We start from the raw sequence: 27815 nt of genomic DNA on the forward strand, positions 1-27815 counted from the left end.
TTCTGACATGGTAAAAAAAAAAAAAATCTAAGCTGATGGAGATTGGATGAACTAATTTTATTCTGTTGCTGAGGGCACTGATTTGCAGATGTTAGTGTCTGATAGAGGCAGCAAAGACTTTCTCCTCGCTGTAGGCTCCCCCTGTGTATCCCTGAGGGACTCAGAGAGGTTAAATATTGGAGACATGTGAGCATAGTGTAATCTGTTATTACCTCCTGCAATTACTCTGTTCCTCCTGCCCTTTGTTTGCTCTGCAGCTTCTTTTGTTTCAAAGGGGATGTTCGTTGCTTGTCAAGATTTGCTGGAAAGGCTGTCTGAACTTGGTGGAAATTCTGTATACCTCTAACAATATCAACCTTAAACCTCTGGATTACTTTCACAAAACAACTAAAAAGCTTGAAGGAGAAGGAAGAGCTAAAATACAGGTTTTTTAGCTAAAATACTGTTGTGCTGTTGTAGGGCAGTGTAAAGTAAAAGGATAGATTTTGTCTTCTGATCAGAATTACCTTTAAAAATTTTAAAAAGTTAACTTGACAAGCTATTCTGCTAATTTAGAGCTATGCATTAAAAATATATCAAGGGAAAGGAATTCTTTAAATTCTTCAGCTGTTCAAATGCAGGAAAAGTCTTGTTCTTTAGCTTCTGCATAGATATCTTCCATAGAAAGGTGCTTGCTGATGTGTTGAACAAATAGTGAGCTGGGGTGGGACGGTTAGCATGGGAATCTGCTCTCAAAACAAAACGAAAAAAGGAAACCAAACCCACCAATAAAATGAACAAGAAATAAAGGGAAAGATGTCTGGCTATCTCAGGAGACTGCTGCCTGGCAAATAACTTCAGAATCCCATTAAAGCAATAACCTCCTAGGGTTGATAGCCACAAGATGATCCTTTGGAAATGCTGATTTGTCTGCCTTGAGTATCATCTTTAAAATCACCTTGTTTTGAAGTTATATTTTGGGAAAGATTGTGATGAAAATTCCTTTTTTTTTTTCATGTCTAAACTTTTTACATACTGAAGCATATAATTATTCTACTTCAAATGGATTTCAATTGTGCTGTTTTTCACTCTCTGCAGTCAGAAGCCATGCATGTGAGGTGGACCCATATGGAGTGCCAGGGGGATGTTCACACATCTGTTTGCTCAGCAGCAACTACAAAACACGGACTTGTCGCTGCAGGACTGGCTTCATCTTGGGAAGTGATGGCAGGTCATGCAAAAGTATGTAATATAAATCAGAGTTTGCCAGCTGCTAATATTTCAGGGCTTAGCTCTGCATGCTATCTAACATGTAATCAATAGCAATAGAAATCACATGGTCTGTTTTCAGGTAATGTTGTTTTGTATTTACCTGATGCTTTATTCATATACTCCTTCTATTCTCTTAAAATGATTTTACTTGACTAGGATCTGTTCACACAGGTGGCAATTTAGACATGGGATGCTGTTTAAATAGTTCCAAAAATCATCTTGTGCTATCAGTCAATTTTACTGTTTTTCTAATATACTTGCATTCTGACAATGCATAGGGGCTGCTGTACTGTTTAATACTTTTAGTTATTATCCATTCCTACCTACACAATCATCTTAAAATTTAGAGATGGACCCTTCATGTAAACAAGGCAAGCAAGTTTCATCTGATAATACTTTGCAGCAGGAGGATTGATTTGTATAACTGTGGTTATATCTGTCACAACCTCATGATTGACATGACGGAAGGATGGGATGCCATACAGAAGGACGTAGACAGGTTTGAGAAATTGAACTCATATGAGACTCATGAAGTTCAGCAATGCAAAGTGCATGGTTTTGCACCTGCGTCAGAGCAATCCCAGACATTAATGCTGTCTGGGTAATAAATGTATTGAGAACAGCCCTACAGAGAAGAACTTGGGGGTTCAGGTGGATGAAAATTTCACTCTGAGCCAGCAGTGTGTGCTTTCCAGCCCAGAAGGCCAACAGCATCCTGGGTCACGTCAAACCAGGACTGGCCAGTAGGGTGAGGGAGGTTATTGTCCCCCTCTGCTCTTTCCTCATGAGGCTCCACTTGAAGTACTGTGACAAGGATTGGAATGAGGCCAGAGGGGGTTGTGAAGGGTTAGAGCACCTCTCCTATGAAGGATGAAGGGAGCTGGGCTTGTTCAGCTGGGAGAAGAAGAGGCTTCAAGGAGACCTCACTGCAGCCTTTGAATACTTAAGAAAGATGTAGAGACGCTTATTGTGAGGACATGTGTGATAGAACAACAAATGGTTAGATATAAGGAAGACATTCTTTATTATGAGGGTGGTGAGGCTCTGGAGTAGCCTGCTCAGAAATTCTCCATCGAGAATCCAGGATGGACAGGGGCTTTGGGCGATCTGGTAAAGTGGAAAGCATCCATGCTAATGGCAGAAAGTTGGAATTAAATGGCTTTTAAGGTCCCTTCCAATTTAAATCATTCTGCAATTTTATTTTTGTTCAAATCTTCTATCAAATGATATTGATACATTTCAGGTGAAAGGCATGCAACTGAATCCATTGATAAATGCTGGAAGATAAATGCATTTGAACCCAAATTTGTCACTGTTTTCACGAGCAACTCCAATGAACTCAAAGAAGTATTGAGGAAAATAATATATTTTTTGAGAATTTTAAGACATCTATTTATAGAATGAAGTATCTAAGGACATTTATAAGTATTTTTAGTATATCTCAGTTATTTGTAATTAAGCTATTTAATGAAACTGTAAAAATCTCTTGAGAAGGAAAAATAGATACCCGTGTTTTGTATCTCAGCATGAAAGAAATCAGTATGTCAATCTGTTATGTTCTTTCCCATTTGAAAGAAATTTTCTATAAGCTTTTGCTTGCTTCGGAGAAACTTCAGGTGAAAAAAAGTAAAATGGTGTTCTGTATTTGCTGAAGTTTACAGTCATGTTAGATCTAATGATTTCTTCAGTCATGGTCTACATTACCTGGATAGATCCTAATGAATTGTAAAATTAAATGTCTGCAATGCTATGTATGTCCATTTCACATTAGATGCAAGGTTATTCTGTGATCTAGCATTTCTTTTCAGTGTGAACTTTTACAGAAGGAAAATAATTTTATGTAAGCAGTTCACCAAAGTAATTTGTATTTTAATTAAGGTAATGTAATTAGCTAGATTTCTTGAGTTTAGATACCTTTGGAATATATGAAAGTTTAATTTTTGGTATTGAATAATGCTCCTGCTCCCCTACTAATTGTGCCAGTTAATTAAACAGTGACTTTATTCACTGTAAAGAAGATTAGGCAGCATCAGTTGTTTATGTTTGTAATCTTTCTTTTGCAGGACCAAAGAATGAATTGTTTCTTTTTTACGGGAAGGGACGCCCAGGAATAATACGGGGAATGGACCTGAATACCAAAGTATCTGATGAATACATGATCCCTATAGAGAACTTAGTCAATCCTCGTGCTCTGGACTTCCATGCAGAAACCAATTACATTTACTTTGCTGATACTACCAGTTTTCTAATTGGACGGCAGAAAATTGATGGCACAGAGAGGGAAACAATCCTCAAAGACGGTAGGAATGCTAACAGAAGATTTAAAACTTTATATAATCTACCCTTTGAAAGCAGACCCAAACTTTACCTTGAACAAACTTGGAGCTATTTTTTCTTTCTTACAAGTTCCTATTTATTTTTTCTAAGCGCGGAGATGCTGTTTGGTGACTACTTAGCCTATAACTTGCCACTGAGTAACTCTTTATCTCCACTGTATTCTTTCAGTTGATGGAATGAATCCATAATGTAACAGTTCACTGAACTATCCCATATCCTTGAGAGTGTTATGAGACTTTTCTCTACAGCCTGTATCACAGTGTGGTTTCTGGAGTCTATTCAAGTAGGTTGGCAGAGGAAAGACTTTCTGTACTGCAAAATCACTAGCAATAATAATAATTTGGGTGATTAGGATTTTTTTTCTCTGATGCATTTTCCCTCCTGCCTGGAGAAGCAGTAGGAAAACCTAAGCATTTTTTGAGAATGTAAAGATATTTTTTACCATGTATTATAGCGATCAGAGGAAATGTCAGCACTTTTCTACTTTCCATGTCTCCCACCACATTGTATGGATTCTCACTGGCCAAGCATTCCATCTCTTTGTATTAAATGCTCTTTCACTAACTAAAGCTCTGATCTGAAATAGTGCTTCAGTAGCTCTTTACCTCAGTTGAAATCCATTCTACAGTAATTGTTTCCTAATAGTCAAGAGGGGGAAAAACAAAAGCACAACAACAACAAAAAACAAACAATTGCTTTAATGCAGGGGTTGTCATTCCTCATGATTCATAACCTATGTTTTAATCCATCTGTCTCAGAGAAGTTAGCTTCCATTTACAGTGAAATTGTTCTTTTTTTTTGGTATAAGATCTCTACAGACCTCAGTGTGCGTAAAGGTTCTTTCACTAGTAGCCTCAAGAAGCTTGGTGATTGCTTAATAAGGGATGGCTGTCTGAGTAAATAATGAATGCTCAGCTGCCAGTTGTATAATTCTTCAGTTCCCTGTGAATATGGAAATACATAACACACATCACAGAAGTTCCACTTCCACTGCTGAAAGTCTTTAACCAAAATACGCACATTTCATTTTACAACAAAGTAATCCGAATACAGAGTACAGGAAGGGAATGAGCAGTATATAGACTTAAACATTGTAAGGTAATTCAAAAAAGCATTCTTGCCAAAAAGTGTGAGATGGGTTGAGCTTAGTCTAATCAAACATGCAAGCATGAAAAGAATATATGTATATATATATTCACATACTGAGTCAGCAGCTTCTCCTAAGTCATGTTTAATTTTTATTTTTTTTATAAATACGACAAAACAAAATTCCAAAGTACTCCGAAGAGTTATGGATTGTTTAATCGTGTATTACTGGTTTCCCTCATACTTAAAATGAATAAAAATTATCATTGTCATTCTCCCCCCACTCCCTTCCCAGGAATTTACATTATTAGTTAGAACTTGGAGAAGTTTTCTAACTTTAAAGTATGTTTAAAGAATACTTGTTAATGTATGTTTCATGATGTAAAAAATTAATATGGCCTCCAGCCATACCACCTCAGCTTCTATTCTTGTCAGCTCTCAAGAACTCAGCAGGGATAGATTAAATCGTTCTCTGGTGGAAAGCTACTAGAGAAAATCAGGTGTGTCAGTAGGTGGTTTAATATTTGCTTGGAACAGCATGCTGCTAAGGAGCTCTATCTGCGGTAGGTGTCACTTCTCAGATTAGAAGTTGTCATTTTTTGTGACTATCAGGTTTTGCAAGAACAGATATGCTAGCTCGAACAACACTGTAACTCAGATAATTACGGTTTACCTACATGAGAGCCTGATCCTACAAGCTGTTGACTAGCAGTTGAGAATGCTGAGCACCTAACGCTGCTGGAGTTTGATTTCCCATATAGTTTCAGCTGTGATTTCCTATTCTTCACTTTGGAAAATAAACTGCTGTGTAGTATTGATAACTGTTTGACAGCTCACAGCAAAGCCAATCCTAGAGTTGGCAGCACAACTGCAAAAGTGGTGTACTTTCATCAACAACAGAAAATGCTATAATTAAAGCTTCAAACTTATTTTGAAATTAATTTTTTTATGTTAAAAAAAGGAACAAAGCAATTTTTTTTTTAACTGATTGAAATATTATTCAGTTGGAATACCGTAAGGATGAACTCACTCTTTCTCTTTATTTTTTAAAGCATTTATTTGCCCCACTGATACTGTATGGGCCTTAGAGTTTGTTTTATGTTATTCACTTTCCCATCCTTGCTAATGTTTACAAGGGCTTGCTTTGTGTTAAAGTAAGATGAGGGAAAGTCTATGAATCTTATGTTGGAAATCTATCTAGCTGATTGGTATATTGAAGAGTAACTATTTTTACTTTTCCAAATCAGTTTACATTATGTCTTTTATTTTAGGCTATGCTAGGGTACATGATTTGATTGACATAGATGGACCTAGGCCATTCTGTACCCAATTACATGCTGTGCTTATAATATCTTACAATTTGCCACATTGGTTTTAAATATGTTGTCTTTAGCAATCCAAGCTTTTGAATATCTTCTATGTATATACTGTATATAGGGAGCCCACATACTACTGTTGATTATAAAATTCTGGTAGAATTACAAATGTTAATTTTCCAGTTGTCAAGTGAACAATGATTAAAAAAAAAAAAATGGCCTTTCTTTTACATCATTCTTTTTAAGTTTAAAGGGCTTCCCTGTAGAAAGTTGGCTCAGAATAGTGAAATCAATTTTGTTTAGTTAGAGTGGCAGAACAACCCACAGTAAAAGTGAGGAATGTATTCAAAGCTTTTAGATAGTTAAACAAAAGTGAATTTCAATTAGTTTTTAAACTCTGTGTTTGGCTGAGCTGTATTTGGCTAACTGAGGAAGACTTTCACTCTCTTTTAATAAACTATTCAACTCTTGATAGATGTTTAAAACAAAATCAGTTCTCTGCTCCCCTTTGTGTAGAGATAAATTCTCTTCTTTGCAGCAGCTGTGGGTCAGTCTCATCTTAAGTTATTCTCTAAACTTCAGGAGCACATTACCCTTGCCCATTTTTACCGAGCCTTCTTCCATTGCAGGGGTTTATTAGTCAGTCACTCTAATATAGTCTCTATTTGGAGTGGATTGTCTCTCCCCAAAAAGGCAAATGAAAAAGCTGATTTTCTTAATGTACGAACAGTGTTCAATTTTAAATATCTAGGTCAGACAGCATACAAATAAAAATAACTCCTGAACAAATCACTCCCCATCTGCAGACTTGATATTAGTCTTTTCTGTGTGTTCTTAAGAAAGATTTGCTGAGATCCCTTGGGTTTCCTACATATTGGTCTTGTTTCTTATGTAAACAAGATTTACTTGATACTTCGTTGGTTCCTTTCTATCTCTCTCTTAGCTTTTGAATCATAAAATGCTAAAATATAATATAATAAAATAGAGAAGGTATCAACAACCAATCATTTGCTATTTCACTGATTTTACTAATTTCTACAGCTGAACATATCAACATGTGAATGCAAAAAAAAAAGTGAAATAATTATAATGGAAGAATATTTTTTCACCATACTTCAGTTAAATAGTTTTTTTTTAAAAAAAGAACAGATAAATACAGAGATAGTCAGGCTTTGGTTTTCATTCAAAACACTACTTAATTAAAAATGACAGCTGGAGATGCTACATATCTTTAACTCCTGTTACTGTTCAGGTCACTGGGGTAGAGTCCAAGTACATACACACATATCCATGAGTGTTTAATTTAATATAAACAATATGCATGAGATAGAACAACTACATGCTTGGAGTTATAGATAGCAGAATATTAAAGTTACAAAATCTTTTAGTTCTAATCCTGACCTACTACTCTAAACCTCACTGTTAACTTGTTCAGGATGAGCAGAATCATTTCTCAGTTACTTCTATATCATTCTATACTATTGACAAGAATTTCCTTTCTTTCATATTAAAAAAACCCTTATCTTTATATTTCTTTTCATTTATCTGTGCTGTTTGTCTACTGCCATTATATTCAGATAGGCAATACTGATAAGGGAAGAAGTTTTAAAGTGATCGTATGGCTGTTTTGCTATAACTGTCAGTAGCCACCAGATTGATTTTGCTTTCTGTTTTTAAAAACTGAAAACATTCTTACTGAAATATCTGTCTTAAGGAAACTGTTATTTTCAAATTTCAGTGTACGGCTGCCATCTGTGACTTAATATACTTCAATATTATATTTTCAATGCATTTTTCTGTTTTCTAAAAGAAATAGGTGATAAAATTTAGGAAGAAAATGAAATGTTGCAGCGCCAGGATGTTTGAATGTGTTGTAGCTCTGCTGACTTGATAGGGAATATGATAGCATTACAAAGCACTAAAAAACATTGTTTCACTGAAGGGTTGTGGAGTCACTTGTTGTGTTGCAATGCTATTGAGATAGCAGTGGTAACTTTTATAGATGCTTTTATTACATGCAAGTGTATAAAAAGCCCAATATTTCATTTATTGGATAAAACCATCATATTTTATTTTAGTGTATCATCAAAAATACACGTTATCTATGTTTTACAGTAAGCTGAAGGTTTCTGCACTGCGCTGTTATGTATATTGTGATTTACATACCTTTTAGTAGGTAAAAGTACTGTATGTTCCTATTCATCCTGGAGACTTCCACTAGTTTCTTGTGGGGAACGAAATAGTTTATTAGAGCCACAGTCTATAAAGGTGATTGGGTTCTGAAAGGAGTATCGTTGATGAATTTGTCCCAGAGAAAACGTCTGCAAAATAAAAAACTATCAGGTAGGAGACAGTAAACTTGAATATTGAAATTCAGTCAATATTTTTAGAAGTCAAGAAAATAATCCAACTGTATTTAGAATAAATTTCTCATTGCTGACAACAATGGATAGTGTTAGAACGTGAATGTGTAACATTAAACTTTTATTACTGCACCTCCCTTCTCTCTCAGATCTTGATAATGTAGAAGGCATAGCGGTGGACTGGATTGGAAATAATCTTTATTGGACAAACGATGGCCACAGGAAAACAATCGCTGTAGCCAGACTGGAAAAAGCTGCTCAGAGTCGGAAAACATTGCTAGAGGGAGACATGTCTCACCCCAGAGGAATTGTTGTTGATCCTGTCAATGGGTATGAAGTAGACTTCTTTATTTAATTCATGTCTTCAGAGTATATTGAATTTTGCTTGGGATGGGACTTTGAAACCATATAGCGATCTAAAATTCTGCAATAGTCTATATCTCTTAATTCCTGTCAAGCATTCATGCCTGCAGCCTTCAAAAGAATGTGCATACTCAGATACAGTTGAACTGATGTCAAGTTAATTTGAATGTGATTCACCTTTTGCTTGAACAAATTGACTGTATCGGACCTGTATGTATTTTTAATATTAGGTGAACTTTATAATGCTCTATTTTGTTTCTCTCTTTGTAAGTCTCAATTTCTCAAGTTAATGAAAACCATATCCTTGTACACATTAGTTTACTAAAATAAATAGACAGATATTTTTCATTACTAATATAATAAGTTGTGATAGAACAGATAATAAAAAGAACATGATATTACAGTGGTACGGTTGTGGTACACCTAAAAATTCAGTGATCAATTTCCTTGTTAAATTCTCACTGGCAGATTATTTAAGCAGGAAACTGTGGCGTCAATGGATAGATTTCTGTTTTTCTAGTACTAGAACGCATTTACACTATTGGGTTTTCACTTTTGCACTTGCCCTTTGACAAATGGAAGCAACTGTGGACAGGCTATAGTAATTAAGGTCAGATAGTAAGAATGTAAAATCAGACCGTAAAACATAACCATACCTGCAATTACTTTGTTAAATTTTCCAGCTGAGTAAATGCATGGCATGGGAAACAGTTTATGAAGATGTATTGTCTGAAAAGGACTATTATATAAAACACTTCTCTAATAAAATAACTTGCCCTTCATGATTACACTTTTTATGAAAGCTTTTCCTGAGGGATAGCTTTTATTATAGCATTTTAATTATGTTTAGAAAATATTAGTCTTGAGTTAACCAATGCGGAAGCATTTTGAGATACAATTAAAGCACATTAATGTAAACGTCTGTTACTGTAAACACGTTTTAGCTTATGACATGATAACAATAAGTACAGGCGAAAAGTTAATGGAGAAAAGCTCATTAATTGCTCTTCAGCACTCATGTAAATATCCACAAAACATATTTTTGTGTTCTAATAAAATAAATCACATAGTGACCTGTGTCTTTAATTGAGCTTTAGGGCGTACACAGGTTTTATTATTCTGTGATGAAAATGAATGTTGTTTGAGTTAAACGCGCAGCAATGTTTTTAATTCTCATAGAGCAAAAAATGGTTTATATTCTTAGTATGTATTTGCAAAGACATTGGAAGAACTGGAAAAAAAAGCCCAAACCTTCTTTATGGTGGCTTGGAGCAGAGAGTAAACGAAAAAGAACTGTGTATTCACATCAACCTGTGGTATATGTTGGGTATGTGGATATGATGATACAACTATTTGTTTTTCCAAGTTCCTATATAAAAAGCGTGCTGATCACATTACACTTAGAAGTGGTTTCAATTCAATCCCTCGTTGATTCTACCTTTTTGAAAATATTAGGCACAATTTAAAAAGGCAAATTAGTCTTAGCCAAAAAAATAGCAGTTGAGGTTTGAACTTTTCCATAAAGTTTCTATTGCTATTGACTTAGAAACAGCTATGAAAAGACAAATAAATGGAAAAGACGGTATTGCTCTGACTTGTGGGTATGATGTTCCAAAGTTCTATTAAAAGTCTATAGTATTATTCACGTGATTAAAATGGCATCTGAATGTTCATTTCTATAATTTAATAGCTGGATGTATTGGACAGACTGGGAAGAAGATGAAATAGATGACAGTGTGGGAAGAATTGAGAAGGCATGGATGGATGGCTACAGTCGGCAGATTTTTGTAACATCAAAGATGCTTTGGCCGAATGGTTTAACTCTGGACTATCGTGCCAATGTGTTATACTGGTGTGATGCCTATTATGATCACATTGAAAGGATATTTTTGAATGGAACTGAAAGAAAGGTAAAAGAAAAATACTGCTGCTTTGCCACAGGCATGCTTTTTCTTTATTGTGTTATGTTAAAAAATACTTTTCAAGCTTTTTAAAGTCTGCAAATCCTGCGGCATGTCCAGTGTCATCTCTGCTGAAACAAGCAACGTTGGCAGTCTCCTGAAGGAGAATATAATATAGCTTAAAATTTTCATCTTTGCTTTAGAAAGTGACACAGAAGTTGATATTTTTAAAATTAATTTATTTTTCTCATGTGAGAATGAATTGCACTTTGATTCACCAAGCTATAAAGAGCTTTACAGTAAAATAAAACAAAACACCACTTTCTTTTGGCTCTGCCAGAGTGAGGCTTTCATTTAACTTCACTGGGTAATCTGCTTTCAGTGAATACCAGCACCCCATTGGAACATTTGTGGTCCTGTGCAGAGAAGAAACACTCAACAAGTGCAGTCAGTGATGGAGAGATTGTTTTAGTACTTGATAATGGCTGCAATACTAGATACAAATCTTCATACAAGTTCTGTGTTATTTTGTAGAAACAACAACAGTAGAAGAAACATATGGAAAACAGTTGAAATGGTTTGGAATTGAATAATTTATGAAAGATCTAGCATCTGTTTCATGAAATTAGTGTCTTGACAACTGAATTTTTTACTGTACCATGAATAGACATAAAGTCCATTTACATCTATATAGAATTTTAACAAATCTGTGACTTCATTTCTATCCTACTTATGATTTCCTCTGTTTGACGACCTTCATAAGGCCAATATGCAGATCTCCAGAACTCAAAGTAGTAACTGCAGATATGGTTCTCCCTGGGACTTGTCACTGTACAATTACACACTTTTTCAAAAATCGTTTATATTGGTGATCTGCTGTTAAGTCTGTGCCAATGCAGTAGTGTTGCGGTTTGTTACAATAGCTTGGTTGGGATTTAGATTTAATGCTTTTGGTCCAATCCATCATGGTCTGGTAAAGGAGGCAGGAGGAGGGTGAATACACTGGGAGAAAGACATTTTTTAATTAAAGATCCTTGTCTACTTGCAATGCTAGACATGCTGTGAAGTTCCTGGATAGAACAGGTCTAAAATAGTAAATGCGGCTGCCATGGATTACATATGGATTACTAGTGAGAGCTGATGGCTTTGCCTCCCACCATAACTGCTGAATAATAAGCCCCCATTTTCATAGGCTTCATATGGGGAAAAATGGTTTTACTATTTTGGGAACAAACTGTGGCATGTGTTTAGCTTCTTTCTTTTTCTGTTGCTCTCTTTTTTTCTTTCTAGTTACCACAACCCAAAATAAATGAGAATTTTTTCAGAAATCCATCATTTGCTCTTGAACAAAAATAAGGAACTCATACTGTTTTTGCTCTTGGTAGAAGCAGGAATATTGGATCAAAACCTAGTTGAAGTAATAATCACTCCAAATATGGGATTGAGATGTGTGTTTACTGCAGAAGATGACTTCAGCAACATTTTACAAGAAGCAAATATTTGATATACTTGACATATATAAACTGCCATGCTTCCTTACCAGGGAAGAAGATACATGTTTGCTGAACATAATAATTGAATGGTTTCCTGCATTCCTGTGCTTTATTTAAGAGAACCCTCTTCAAAACAAATGTATATGAAGTTTTGAAATTAGAACTGATCTCTGCAAAAGCATAAAAAACTTTGCTACTTAATTTTAGTGTATTAAGTTTGTATGTTCGGGCACAGTGCTCATCTCAGTTTTTTTATCCTCCTTTATGTTCTCTGTAATGCATTAGATAATTTAGCTTGTCCAGTGCTCAACTGACACCAATTAATTGCAGGTAATCTACAGTGGAAAAGATTTGAATCATCCTTTTGGATTATCACATCATGGAAATCATATTTACTGGACAGATTATATGAATGGATCTATTTTCCAGCTGGATCTGATCACAAGGAATGTGACACTGTTAAGAAGTGAGAGACCACCTTTGTTTGGGCTTCAGATATATGACCCCCGTAAACAGCAAGGTATTAATCAGATATGATTTCTCAAAGATCTACTACAAAAGGACGTTTTCCCTCCTAACCTTGCAATACTTTGGAAATAATGGTTGAACATTAGGAGAAATGGATAGGATAGGAAAAGGAATATGCTGATAGTGGCATGGCAAAGGTACTTCTTAATATTTCAATCTTGTAGTTACTGAAAGCAGTGAGACAAAATAGTATTTGCAACTGTATTTATTTGTATTTATTGGCATTTTTTTTTGTGTGTGAAAGAGACTGAAAATATAAGATAATATGTATGCATGGGCTCATACATATAAAATACATGATTGCATTTACCTTTTCTCAGGGAAAGTTCATAACTTTTTGCCTTTTTTTCCTTTCTATAACTTGCTTTTTCTCCTCGGTCTCCATCAGCACCATATGACTTAGCCTGCTGAAAGTACATAGTAATATTATCTAGAATCTAAATCAGTGGCCTTTGGGAGTAGTGGAAAAGTAGATTCTTTATATTGCTTGTTTCAGTAGAGAAATAAGATATAAGGCCATAGATTAGCATGTGTTTACAAAATGCACACACTTTAATTTACAGATTTATTTTTATGGAGGAAATTTTGGAAGCCATTTATTATATACAGCATTTTAGATGAGTATTGAATAATTGCTTTCTTTAGTGAGAACATAGTTCTGGTTATAGTCTGCCATCTCAGATGGAAAGCATGAAAGTAAGCATCAGGAATTAGTATAAAAACAAAATACTGTTCTAAAAGTTTAAATAGCTTACTGGGCTATCATTTTTGACATGTAGTGGTAGAACAGTGTTTCCATTTCCATAGTTCCTATAGATAACTGGAGACCCTTAAGCATTTTTATCCCTGAAACATTTGGTTCTGTGAACAAAATAGAAACAAAATGGAAATTTCCTTATTAATCTCATTGCTGCTTAGTACATATACAACTTTAAAATGTACTTTGCTCAGCTGTAATAGCCAATATACTAAAACTGTTTTATTAGGTGCCTCACAAGCACCTTGTTCCAAGGCTTTAAAGCTCAGTTATATTTTCATAGTATCATCACCAGTGTGCAGCAGTTCTTGTTAGGTGATCAGAACACCTGACAGCAGCTTCATGTGAAGAGCACATGGTGTTTGTGGAGAAACAGCAATGGGGAAAAAAAATTGGAGAAATAACAGAATGTGTTTGGAAGAAGTACCATAATATTAGCCTAAAACTCTGCCTTCCATAGATATCGTTATACTTCTAATTTCTGTTTTTTCTCTTTTTTTTTTTTTTAAGTCTGTGTTTGTAGCTATGTTTTTTTAACATGTGCAGCTGCTGGTATGCTTCAGACTGTTTCCTATATACACTGCTGAATTTCTTGAAACTACTACATGCATGGCAATCTGTCAGCATTTGTACCTGTGACATATTTATTAGTCTTTAATACTGCTTCATCTTCTGAAAGAAATGACAGAGAAACCTGTGAACGGATGGTATCATTCTTTTTATTCTTTCAGGTTATTACAACCTGTTTAAATATTATAACTAATAATAACCAAACTAGGAGAACAATGAGTCCCTAATACAGAAGAAAATAAATGTAAAAAGGTATTCATGTGCTTACATCTCCTTATCCTACCATGCTTGTTGATTTTAAAGTGTCTTTTGTTGCTTTTACAGGTGATAATGCATGTCGCGTTAACAATGGAGGCTGCAGTACTCTCTGTTTAGCCATTCCTGGAGGCAGAGTTTGTGCCTGTGCTGATAATCAGTTTTTGGAGGAAAACAGCACAACCTGCATGAGTAAGCTGTTTAAAGAATATATGGTTTGCTAGCACTGTTAAAGGACAAAAACAATTCTCAAAATAAATCGAAAAAAGCTCTTCTCCTTACAGGATTTTGTGATTTTTATAGGGCAGAAATATTCCTTCAGTAAAGATTCTAATTGCAGAAAGTTTGATAAATACTTGATAAAGGCTTCTTTTCCTGTGAAGACAGACAATTAAGCACACAATATTTGAGGATGAAATGTCTGATGCAATAACAGACTTTGATGTTTCAACTGTCTCTTTCACAGATAATCAGAAATATCCGAATTTCATGACAAATATAAATTAGTTTATATATCAGATTATTATATGAACTAAGTATCTCAAATTGAAATCTGGCATAGACAATGTTCATGCTGAGTCTATTCAGGAAAAACATCAGGTAGATATTTATATTTATATAAAACACAACTCATAAATTATGCAGATTTAGCTGTCTTTTACTTGTATCTCTTGGATATCTTCATTGAAATGCCAGTAAAATTTTCAGCATTCATAATAAATGTGGGAATAGAAATATTATATGATAGTATATGTAGATGTATTTTTTAAAAAGATTTGCACTTAGCATTTTTAACATTAAAAATTTTTATTGTTCTTCCGGGTCTCATTTGTCATTTCCTCAAGTGCAACATGTAGAACTCTACATAGATCTTCAGGTATAAGCCTGTAAGAGCTGAGAAAAGTATAATGACTACTTCATGACATATTGAGCACTGAGTTTGCAGTTACCTTGAACTTGACCCAAGCACACGGCTAGTAGAGCCATCACTGTTGCTGAAAAAAATGTCGCATTAGGAAAAGAGGTTAGACACCTTCAGATGTGAATCAAGCAGGTTGCCTGTTTGTTGATTTTGTTTTGTTTTTTTTTTCCCAGCAAATGTCAGCACCCAATTCTTTTGAAAGTCCTTGGTATTCCTGATTGGGTCATAAAGTAATGTGTATTTTACACACAGAACATTTTGAACTTCATGTTGAGAAATGTATCTATCTGGATTTATCGATAAGCTTGAGGCTTCCTACTTAATTCTTCTGCAGTAGATTTTTATCTTTTAATATTTGCGAATTTATACAGTGCATAATGCAGGTGTTTGAGTTGTTGCCTGGATACAAGAATCAGCTTTTCAGTAATCATTCTCCAGACCTTAAATGTACACCAGAATTTGAATAGTCTGTAAGATTTTTTTCTTTTCACTATCAGCAAAGCATTATAGTATTTTAAACTGGTACTTTCACACTATCATCTTAAGCATAAATATAAATTTTAAAAAAAGTCTGAATAGCATTCTGTTATGAGTTCTCCCATTTATTACAAATGCATGATCTCAACTCAGATCTGCATGCTGCTGCAGGCTTTAGGTGGAATTGCTTCAAATATGTGAAGTTTACGAAATACTGTTTTGATAAGTGGCGTAGTGGAAATGCTAAGTCACAGTTTGAAGCAGTGTTTGAGCACCTGGAAGGCAGCACCAATCCAGGGAGCTCAGATGCAAGCAGCGTACCTTACTGATCGGAAGGGGTGGAGCCAGGATACACCCCTTCCCAGATCTCATGCAAGGGTATCTTGCTGTAGATCCCTGTGTACCTCTGAGGTCTTCCAAAGGTAAGCAGCTGCTTTCCTTTATTTCTGTACCTGTGGCTGTTGTGTTTGAGCAAGTCCTCACTTGCTGCAGCTTGGGAACTTGCTGATCTGCTGTCAGTGCTGTGCTTTCCTTCGCATTACAAGTGGTAACAAAATAATTTGTGTAACTATACGTGTGGAGGTATCAAGCTGACAGGTTATTTGTGCATCTTGGTTATATTTTGTAGTTAAACATGGAGAAATGCCACTACAGTTGTGCAAAGCTGAACAGTTCCAGTGTAACAATAAGCGCTGTATCCATGATCGCTGGCGCTGTGATGGAGATGATGACTGTTTGGATGGCAGTGATGAGCATGCTGACATTTGCTGTAAGTATTTTTTTTCTACATTTTAATCCATGTTTCATGGAAACCGAGTAACATGGATGTTAAATAGAAGTCTGAGGAGAGCCAAACACAAACCATAGCCTTTAAGTCATTCCTGTAACTTATTTTCTTTTCCTGCATATAGTAGTAGCAGTGTTGATAAATAACACTCATGTAGTCATTTCATAGCGTAGTGAAAGAGTAATGTCAGTGGTCTTTTGATTCTGACACAGCAATAGATTGGTCATCTGTGGATACATTTGAAACTCAGATTTGCATTGTCCTGGGACAACTCTAGCTGACCCTGCTTGAGCAAGAAATTATGCAATGTGATCTCAAGAGGTCCCTTCCTACTCTAAGTGATTCTGTGGTTCTGGAATTTTTGTTTTCTTTTGTCTTAAGAAAACTAATATAATCTTTCAGTTTTAGCAAGATGTACTCTTATCTTTAAAAACATGGTTTTAGTACAGCTGTATTATTGTTTGTTTCACCATACAGGAGTGCCACTATTGAAATGAAAAATGCTAGGAAGCATACCGATTATGTATCTGAGTCATTCCTGGAAGCTACCTAACCTACTATAAATTTAGAGCTGAGGTGGTGAAAATGTCTCTTTCCTTTCTCAGATTGCTGCAGTGATTACTTCATTTTTTTATACCAAATTTCCTTTTCAAAAATGAAAATACATTATTCCTTTTCCTATCACTTGTAGACTTAAAGGTCTGATATAGTCTTACTCTGATGCATTGTTCTATGTGTCTGAGAACTTTTGTCATGGTCTCTCGTTTCTTTGAGACAAAATAACTTGCATTTGTTTTTTGTTTTTTGTTTTTTGTTTTTTTTTTTTGCTTTTTTAAAAATCCCTTTTATTTTTTTCTCCAGTAGGTGATGGTGGTGCGTTTTTGGGATTTGTTGCTCTTTTCTGAATGTTACCAAGTGAAACTTGGGCTTTGGTGTCCAAAATTGGATGTGTGTGTTTTTGCTGAGTCCTGCAGGAACCTGACAAGGATGAGAGTAACACTGATAGAAATATTTATACATCCTTGGGTAAATCTTGAGTGTTTCACTCTGGTTTGATGCTGTTGATTCACATTGACCTAGTGACCCTCTGTTAAAACACAGTCTTTTTCTTGATGATTGTTACGTGTAGCCAGTTCTAATTTTTTGTGAGTTTATAAATTTTGATATCTCCATGAACAGACATTACTGATTTAAATCTGAATTCTTTTTAAGGTGTTTTTTCTGTTGATCTGAGTTGTATCAAAACATTAGTCAGCAGTACAAGGGATTGTTAAACAAGGAGTTAACTAATAAAGACAGTGAGAAGGAAAATCTTTTGACAACGTTGACTTGATTCTTATTTCAATTAGTGTAATTTAGGCTAATTCACTGATGAAAGCTTTTGATACCCAGAGGATTTTTACAGATACAAATGAAATCATACAATCCCAAATCCATATATGATGCATAGTTTATGTCCAGCATGTTAACAGTGATCTCTTTTCATCAGTTACTATAGATTAGATTTAGATTGCAAGCTTGGTTGCTTTATAAGTATTATGAGACTTGGAATGCTGTTCTGCTCAAATTATCAATATATCTACTTCCAATGCTATTTTACCCTCCACATAAAACACTCATGAAGGGTTCATATGCCATTGGTATCACACTCGCTCTCTGTTGTTTTCAGTAGGCAGAATAGGTAGAAAGGTCAAAGATAAAAGCTACTGAAATGTCAGGGATAAACCTGCAAGATGTCCTTTCATTTTAAATACCATTTGTTTCCAGATATATGTTAAACTTTTTTAAAGAGACCAGATAGCTGAGTAGGTGGATAAGAGCTTGGGATTTTTGTTTTTAACTGGGCATTTGAAACTACTTAGTTTACTGCTCTTGTGTAGGTGAGTGAGATCTGCTAATAACAGACCCTGTTATTAGTATAAAAGCTGAACATACATATTTGTTACAGCTGGGAGAGCAGGCCAGTTGTATGTACGTAACTTGTATGCTTTTAAAGTCTTCATGGTTATTATGATATTAGGTAGCTAGTGAGAAAAAGAAATATTCATACATAGGCTACATAGAAATGAGTAGGTTTAAGTAGATGTGTGTAATATGGTTTAAATAATTTTTTTGGTTAATTCAGATTTACTCGAATTTAAAATAGCACATGCAATTAAATTTTTGAGATCATTGGAGCCATATCTGTTCTTTCACCTAGTGTTATATAACAAGTCTTTAGATGTATCTGATAACTTGACTCGTGAGAGAGCAGAGGTCACCTGTATTTATTTGCAGTTCAGGACAGATTTAGTTTCATAATTTTAAACCTATTGTGAAAATACTATTTATCTATAACTCATTGAGAACTTATATGTATAATGTATATATTTATTTGAGGATTTTTTATTCCCAATGTTATTTACATGGATTATAATTATGAACTTGACAGCAAAAATAATTGAGCATGATGGATCCAACTATTTATCATATTTTGTTATATTTTGCAGCATGAATCCTTATGTCACTTTTTCATTGTATTAATTTTTTAAAAAATAATCTGATCCTCCAAAATTCACAGCCCTGATCCACCTCAGATAAAACCCTGAAGAAAACATTGTCTTTCCTGCTTTATTCTACATGAACATAAGCCAGTCTTGTTCAGCATTGCATAATGCAAATTATGTGACATGACCTCTTTTAACCAGTGTGATGGATATGTGTTATTCAGATTGTCAAAGTCATTTGAATGCCATGCTCCCAGGCATGCATTCTATCACGTACATGGTACAGGCAATAAAATCTGTTTGTTTTAATGGATCCTTCGTGTTTTAAGCCTTTGAATTTCAGAAATCATGACCTTCTGTGATAAACCTTCAACTCAGGGGTTTAATCTATAATATATTACAGATATGCAGGTTCAACCTTGCATTTGAACTATTTTGGAATCAGAATTTTACCTCTTCCCTTTTGATATCTTTTAGTCTGTATTCGTAAACTGCTGTTATCTTTTATCATTTAGTGATTTATAAAAGAGGGTCTCCGTACAAATTTATTATGTATTCTTTAATCACTATGTACTCTCTAATTACTGGAGCTGTTTAAGTACTTCAGTATTTTTTATTGATTCTATTGCTGAACACTTTTCATGTCATGAGGATGATGGTATATCCAGGATAACCATACTAACTGTATCACCAGGGAATATTACATTATTTTCACCTGATTTTTTCTGATTGTTTTCTAAGGAAAAAATTCTGCTGTCTTTTCCCCCCAGTCAATCATAGTTGTCCTGAGAATCAGTTTAAGTGCCAAAATAATCGCTGCATTCCCAAGAGATGGCTTTGTGATGGAGCTAATGACTGTGGTAATAACGAAGATGAATCAAATAAAACCTGTGCAGGTAAAAACTTTTACTTAATTCCAGCTCCATAAGCAATTCTGTACTGTACTGAACCAGTCAGCTATTAGTAATCTGATTATTGTCATTTTAAATTAATTCAGATGTTGATGCCACTAAGATGGAATACAAATTATATTTTACTTCATCTTTGTGCTTGATTGTGCTTTCCAAAGTAATTCAGCACTTAATCTGTCCATATGGGCTGACTGTCAAAGTACTACTTAGGTACAAACTTGTTCCTGCTAAATCTTTTTTGGCAGTTAGAATTGTTTGTTAACATGCTCTGATGAGTAAATTTTATTTTGTGCTGACAAAAGCATAATTTCTTACTCGGTTTCCCCTTGGTACCTTGAAAATTGTTTTCATTTGTAATTTATTTTCTGCATAATGGATTTTTAAGGAAATGTCAAGATGAAGATTGTTCACTGATTCTACTGCAATAAATCATGGAGTTCCAAATCTATGATGTTTACTTCTTGTCAGTAGAGAATGCTGAACAGTCATTGAATCTTTGCTGTACAAAATATCAGGTGTCAGTGGCTGATGGCTCTAACTGAAATGCTGTGAAAGGCAGTATTGCCATAAATTCCCAGGATTCATTTTGTATGATTTAACTTTTCATGTATGGAATGATCGGTGCATGGGTTATTTGTGCAGTTTGTCAAAAAAAATCTCTAGCTATGTATATCTCTCTATATAGCTCTAGCTAAAATCTATAGATTCCATGTCACTATCACAGTTACTTGTAATACATATTGATGTCTTTTCATATTCAAGTTTTATAATCATAATATATGTTTCTATTTCTGTTTTTTTAGTGATGAGTTCACATTTTGAATCAGTACACTTATAGGATCAGCTTTATATGTTAGACTTTATTGATATTGTCCTATTTATCAGATTTCAAAATCATGTTTGTAATTGCTTACTATAATTTCTTTTGGTGATATTTGTTTCATCAGAGGGAAGGTATACATTATGTACTTCAATGGATCGTTATGCTTGCGTATTTACAAATGGAAAGATTTCAGGAAAAGTGAGGCCAGGCACATTGCATACATTGTTTGTTTTATTTTGTGTGTGTAAATATGACTCAGTACATTATTGTTTATAGTAGGAAATACGAATTTTTTTTTTCAATAAGTAAAATTCCAATTGTAAGTTAGCTGTTTCTATACCCTGATTCATGTCAGCTCTAGCACTAATCATATTTTATCAAGCATTACTGTTCTTCTACTGACTAATATTGTGTATTCACACTAACGAGTGTGTGATTCAAGGGTAGGACAGAGTCCTGCAGATTTCGATTTCCTCTGAAATCAAAGGAGGTGAATGATGTTTAGTTAATGTGAAATGAGCAGCCAGGCCAGGAGAATACCACCTAGATTTGTGACTTCTACATACAGACTTGAAACAAAAGATCTAACAGATTTAGTCCATTTCCCTTGCATTTTTGGAGTGTTTTGTCTTGACAGCAAGAACGTGTCAGATCGACCAATTTTCTTGTGGGAATGGGCGCTGTATTCCAACATCTTGGCTGTGTGACAGGGAGGATGACTGTGGAGATCAAACTGATGAAATGACATCCTGTGGTAAGTGAATATTCCTTTCCAGTGGAAAACAAGAAGAAAAACCACATAGTAAATGTGTAAATGAAAGTGTGTGCTCCATAAAGATAAATCTTAAGGACTTCAGCTGTGAAAAAGTCTATGGAATGGGACTCATTTAGTGAATTCTGTTCATCCATAATCCTTTAAGTTTGTTTAACTTTGAGTTCTTCGTGACTAGCAACCAGCTAATATCCGTTAGTTGAGTTTGATGTTGCTTTTTAAGGCCATACTTCTCACTATCTCTTTTTTATGGCTGCATTCAAGATTTTTCAAGATATATATACATATATATCTTTCTTTTCATATGTTTCCTGGGTTATTAACCTTCTTTCCCTTGGCTTGTTTCACATTACTTTTTTCCTCTCATTGGACTCACTTATCTTACAGTCTCTTAAATTACTCCATTTCGTGTAATGATGACATGACATTTGATACTGATTAGTTTCTGTGATTAGCTATACCATGTGTTCTTGGGCAGCTTATCAATTTACGGATCTTAATGTTCTCTTTGTAATTTCTTTCCATGTGTTTTTCATGGTATACTCTGTCAGCTTATCTGGAATATTTCTCCAGATCATCTAATTAGCATTTATTTCACCTACTATTTACCAATTTTGTCCAACTTTACATTTATTCCGTACTTGAGGATGATGTTCATTTATTCTTAAGTGCTGTGGCTACAGAGATATGTTAAACATATATTTTTCATTTTTTCTTGTTATTTGATGGCTAACAAATGGCATTCTATTTATCAAAGACACTTAGCTACTCGGAATTCTTCTACAGAACAGTTTAAAATGCATTTTTTTATTCAGTAGTTTGATTTTTTTTTTTTTTTTACCATTACAAATCATATTTAAGTGCATCAGTTCTTAGCTATGAATAACTTTTGGATCATAATGGTTCAAGAAATTGTGTGTACTTATGTTAGTCCATAGTGGCAGTGAGCAGTACTGGGAAAAATGATGCCAGTATCTAAACACACTTTTTCTTAAAATACAACCACATTTACTAAGAACCATGACGTTTCTGAAGAAGGATTGAGAACAGAATGTGCTTGGTTTTTTTCTCACTTTCATAAGGGAAATAAAGCTTAAGATCATGTTTTTTGTCCATCAGTATATCTGCTGTGCCATTTGCACTCAATCACCTAAGAGTGAAGACAGTATCAAAGAAATAGAGCTTTTACAGGACAGTTGGATAGCAGAGAAACAAGATTGGTGTTGACACTGTGGGGAAGCTTCACTGTGAGCTCAAGAGACACCTTTGGTTTTTTTTTTTTGCCTGTCTGCTGGGGAGTCAGTGCAGGGATGGCTGTGAAACAGCTTCAAGGGGTGCATCTCTATGACAAAGGGAAAGGACTGCTGGGGTGGCCTTTGGGACAGTGAGGGACCAAAAAAGAAAAATTAAATAGGGTTAAATTTGTAGAAAAATATTGGAAAGCTAAAAATATAAGAAAAGAAAATAGAAAAAATAAAAATTCTCAGCTTTCTCTGGAACATCTAAGGGATATATCTATATCTAAGTACCATTATACTTGAACATCTATGTTATTTGTATCAGAACAGATACTTGGTTGTCACTGTAAAGTGTTCCTCCTAGAAAAAAAATCTTTTTTCTTTTTAATTTATTAACAACATAAAGCTTTTTAAGTGTGATTGACAAAATATTATTGTTAAATTTTCTTGCCACCCCTTTCATGCGTTGATACAATAAAACCAATTGTTCCAATCTTATGATGATGTTCTTGGTGATCTCTGAACTTTACTATTTAATGCAGCTGGTTTGTTGTTTCATGTATGACTTTTTTTTTTGAAGGCAAAATCATCCTTGACTGGCCATAAGAATTATTTGCACCAAAGGCAGCAAGGGACAGCATATCTAAATCGGAGCTTCATTGACTAAAAGCTTGTAAAGAGACATTATGGTTATGTGACATGTTCTAAAAGTGTCCTGGTTCTTAAGATCTTTGTCAGGTTTTAGTTTTATGTTGACTCAATTGTGAAATTGTAACAAGACTAGAAGTTTAAGGCATCTAGTGAGATATACGCTTGTTGATTTCTTGCAGTTTTCTGGCTGTTTTAATGTAGCTGACAGGTGTATGCATCATTTCAGACATTACTTTCTGTTGCATATAGGATGTTCTTTGTAAGAATTTCCAGCCTGAAATTTTTTCCATGAAGGAAAAACTTGCCTTTATGTAGCAAATCAGGTAGATTGTCCTTATTGGTGTCTTTGGTTTGCATTAGGTAACTGATGGTTTTTGAGAAGCATCTTACTTTCTTGATGGTCTGTATATAGATGAGATTTTAGGCTGCTACTTCTTTCAGATGGTTAGACTTCCAGATTATTTTTTTATGAATTTCTAAGGTTTGTGATGTGGATCTTGTATTTTCCAAATGATATAACGCAAACACAGCTTGTCATCTTAATGGCATGAATGCACATACCTTTGTCATTGATTTCAAAAGAAAATGTTGGAAAAAGTCAAGTTATTTTATGGAGAAGTATGTTAGGCAACTATGAAAACAAAATGGTAACAGAATAATGGATGAGTCTCTACGGATGATTATGTCTTAGTTTTCTACCTTTTTTGTTAATGGGAATACACATAGGAAGTGATTGTAAATAGTGACATTTTGATTTTGTATTTTACTACGTCATTGTGCGGTAACTTTTATCTCTTGACTGTTCTTTCACTTTGTACTTAACCTTCTCATTTTATAGTCTTCCATTTCCTGTCTTTTACTGGCAGCCATTGCATTTGAAGAACTATTTTTTTTTTACCTAAATGAAAATGCTGAAAACACAGTTGGTATCGTTATCAAGTTAATGACAAAGACACCCCTTGTATGATGGGAGTATAGGACCATGTCATATAACACAAGAGAATGTATTTCATTGATTCCCATTGAGAAAGGATAGGTATTGGCCTTAATTTACTGTTAAAAACCTTTTTATCATTTCTTTTCATTCTCTTACTGTTTCTTCCATTCGAGAGTGTGTTAGACAGATGTTTCATACAAGTGTATTTGGCTTGTTTAAATCATGCATGCTGGACAGTGAAAGAATATTACTATAGACTGTATATATTAAATAGGTTTTGGTTTTGAATGCTTTCGCAGAATTCCCAACGTGTGAGCCACTAACTCAATTTGTTTGCAAAAATGGAAGATGCATTAGCAGCAAATGGCTCTGTGATTCAGGCAAGTATGAAGTGTTCAGTATCTGAAAAAAAAAAAAAACCAGCAGATATTGCTTTGTTATTGTTTTGTGACCGATATTACTAGTTTGATTTGTAACTGGTCAGAGAATAAATAAATTTAATAGTTTTAAGTTACCTAATGAAGAAAGCAGCAAAACTGAGTAATTGTCAGAAATGGTGCCATGGGTATGGTGATAGTTGCAAATACTATATCCTGTAGAATAGTGTGATGTAATCTTCAACTGTTTAAAAAAAAAAATAATAACAACACTGCTCGTGTTTTTTCTACTTTAAGAAAACAAATCAGTTTCGGTGACAAAATATTTACCATCTTTGTGGGCAACTTCCACTTAATAAATGGCAATTGTCAGAAGGGAAGTCTAGGAAGACTTAGGACAAAAGTAGTAACATCATAAAGGGAATGTATTTGGCAGCTATTCACATGAATATTTTTCCAAAGATTGTGGTGTAAGAGGGATGTCTTACCAGTCTTAACAAAATTGGACTGGTTCTTCACCCACTACATAATGTGATACTACTGTGATGTTTATGAGGCTGAAAAGAAATTCATAGCTGTATATGGGCAGATTCCCTAAATTATCACAGTGTGCTGAAATTCTGTATAAGGAAACCCTATAATATTTATATAGCGTCTTGGCGATCACTGTTGAAGTAGCAGAACTGCAATAAGATTGTTGTAATGGCTACAACAAAGTGAGGTATCACTAAGGATAAAATAAAACAGCTTAATTTGGGTGCATCTGTATTTAAATGGGAAAATAAATGAAGAAAAATCTACAAATTTCTAATGCTTACGGTATATTTGACTGAATAAGTGTGAATAAATGTAATGATCTTAGACTATCTAAAATGAAAGAGCAACGAGTGCTGTTAGTAGAGTTAAGGAACCATATGCTCCTTTACATTTAGACTTTACAGTGAGATCCTAACAGCCCAGAGGAGTGCACAATCACCTCCCACATGGTTAAATGAGAAAATGCCAGATTCTGCACCTGGGAGGGGTCAATCCTGGCTGTATGCACAACAGAGTGGGGGATGAGATGCTGGAGAGCAGCCATACAGAAAGGAATCTGAGGGTTTTAGCTGACAGCAGTTGGATCTGAGCTAGCAGTGTGCCCTGGAGCCAGAAGAATTGTGTGTACCCTGGGGACCCTCAGACTCAACGCTGCTACCAGGAGAAGCAAAAGATTGTCCTACTCTGTTCTGCAATATGTGGCTTCATGTCCAGCACGGCATGCAGTTTGGATGCCATGGTATGAGGACATAAAACTTTTAGACAGCATCCAAAGGAGGGCTATGAAGATGGGGAAAAGCCTACAGGGCAAGGCATGTGCAGCTGAGATCCGTTGGTTTGTTTGACCTGGAACCAGAAGTGTGATTCAGTGATCCTTGTGGGTCCCTTCCAATTCAGGATAGGTGATGATTCTGTGTATTAGAAAAAAATTTACCACATACCTGTGTGAAGCTAAGAAAAATACTGTTTAATTTACTGTATGTTATTTTGCTTTCTGGAAATAGCTTGTTTTCTCTTGGCATATTTATTCAGATTCTGTATCTTTTAAAATCGATATTTGCAGATGATGACTGTGGCGATGGAAGTGATGAACTAGGCTGCATCCACTCGTGTTCTGCTGATCAGTTCAGGTGTTACAATGGCAGATGTATCCCAAGCCATTGGGCATGTGATGGTGACAATGACTGTGGAGATTTCAGTGACGAAACTAGAACAAATTGCACCAAGGAAGGTTAGCTGTCTTATTTTTCCCATATTTTATCACTTGTAAATAGATACAGAAGACTTTTCTTCAAAATACTTTGAAATTGCCTGAAGGCTTTTTGGATTGATGAGATAGGAGGGGGCAGTAGGATTTGAGTTATTCCTGTGGACTGTGGTTTTGGCTTTGGCTGAGAAAGGGGATTCTAATTCATTGTAAACTTTGCGTGGAAAAAACTCACAAAGCATATTCTTTGGTGTAATTCTTATTTTTCTAAGGAACTCCCACTCCTGGACGATGTAATGGGAAGGAATTTCAGTGCAGCCCTGATGGGAACTGTGTTCCTGAGCTGTGGCGCTGTGATGGAGAAAAGGATTGTGAAGATGGTAGTGATGAAAAAGGCTGTAATGGAACTATACGACTCTGTGATGAAAAGACAAAGTTCTCCTGTGTGAGTACAGGTATGTCTTTATAGATCATGCTCTCATTTATTCACACTGCATTTGTGTCTGTGTGATTTGCTAATAGGGGTGCAATGGGAATATTCCTTAGTGTTTAATATTACTCGAGATGCTATTGATACCAGGAGTAAAATATTAATATGCTACTCTAACTTGTTTTCTGATTTATAGATAAAAACTTACATATATATAAATCTGATCTTATATATAAAATGGAAGGCTTTTGAGGTTACGTAAAGCTCAAACTTTTCTGTGTGACAGCACATCAAAACAAATACTGAAATGTAGCATTTAATAGTATTTCAAAGGCCACGTCTTTTCTTTCATTTTCTGTCTTTGGCACTACAAGTAATTTGAAACTGTATAAAGTAATTAGTTAGAAGACTTCAAAGAATTAGAAATGCAGCATTGGAAACTTGAACTGCAATATTGAAAAAAAAATGTATTCTCAGAGAAAGCTTAAAATCTAATCTTGTTACAATACTTCATTAAAAAATTGGAAAAGAATGTGACTTAACTAACATTTGCATTAGGATTTTTCAAAGTCATGCTTAGATGGAACACGAAATGAATGTAGATCGTAATTGTATTTTTTTTATTTCATTTCAAACTCTAATGAAATATTGAGGGCTAAACATCTTTTATAAACGAAATTTAAATTCGGATGTATGTAATAGGTAGTAATTTTACCTGACATTATTAGTGGGAGACCATGTTCTAATATGTGTGTTATAGCTAAGCATGTGAAGTGCTGAGATCTAGTTATGTAAACTCTGTCTAAAAGTATTTAGGAATGTGTATGAACAAATATATATGAAAGAAATAATAGTAACCAACTTCTTGTATTTGTGATAATTGTTTGGGCTAAGAGAAATTAGCTAATTTCCCCTTATATATTGCTACCTGGTGGTGTTCAATTTCCTAATGCAAGTGGTTTTTCTACATAGGATAATGGTAGCCTCTAAGATGTGTAATATCCAGCCCCTTTTCTGACATACTGTTAAGAAATCCTATA

At 34.8% G+C, this 27815-nt stretch overlaps 1 protein-coding gene across 3 annotated transcripts in view; it reads left to right on the forward strand.

Moving 5' to 3' along the window:
- LRP1B (LDL receptor related protein 1B) overlaps nucleotides 1–27815 on the forward strand; it is a 591311-nt gene that overhangs the window by 382851 nt on the left and 180645 nt on the right. For all 3 annotated transcript variants that reach the window (XM_090143529.1, XM_090143530.1, XM_090143531.1), the window contains exons 10-21: nucleotides 1078–1221; nucleotides 3315–3551; nucleotides 8503–8683; nucleotides 10407–10626; nucleotides 12441–12630; nucleotides 14290–14412; nucleotides 16248–16388; nucleotides 19663–19788; nucleotides 21264–21380; nucleotides 24524–24604; nucleotides 26202–26369; nucleotides 26618–26800. In XM_090143529.1, the coding sequence (XP_089999655.1) occupies nucleotides 1078–1221; nucleotides 3315–3551; nucleotides 8503–8683; nucleotides 10407–10626; nucleotides 12441–12630; nucleotides 14290–14412; nucleotides 16248–16388; nucleotides 19663–19788; nucleotides 21264–21380; nucleotides 24524–24604; nucleotides 26202–26369; nucleotides 26618–26800 (1911 nt within the window). The remainder of the gene's footprint in view (nucleotides 1–1077; nucleotides 1222–3314; nucleotides 3552–8502; nucleotides 8684–10406; nucleotides 10627–12440; nucleotides 12631–14289; nucleotides 14413–16247; nucleotides 16389–19662; nucleotides 19789–21263; nucleotides 21381–24523; nucleotides 24605–26201; nucleotides 26370–26617; nucleotides 26801–27815) is intronic.

Source organism: Phasianus colchicus, chromosome 7 (genome assembly GCF_987193195.1).
Source record: "Phasianus colchicus chromosome 7, bPhaCol1.hap1.1, whole genome shotgun sequence".
Taxonomy (NCBI): Eukaryota; Metazoa; Chordata; class Aves; order Galliformes; family Phasianidae; genus Phasianus; species Phasianus colchicus.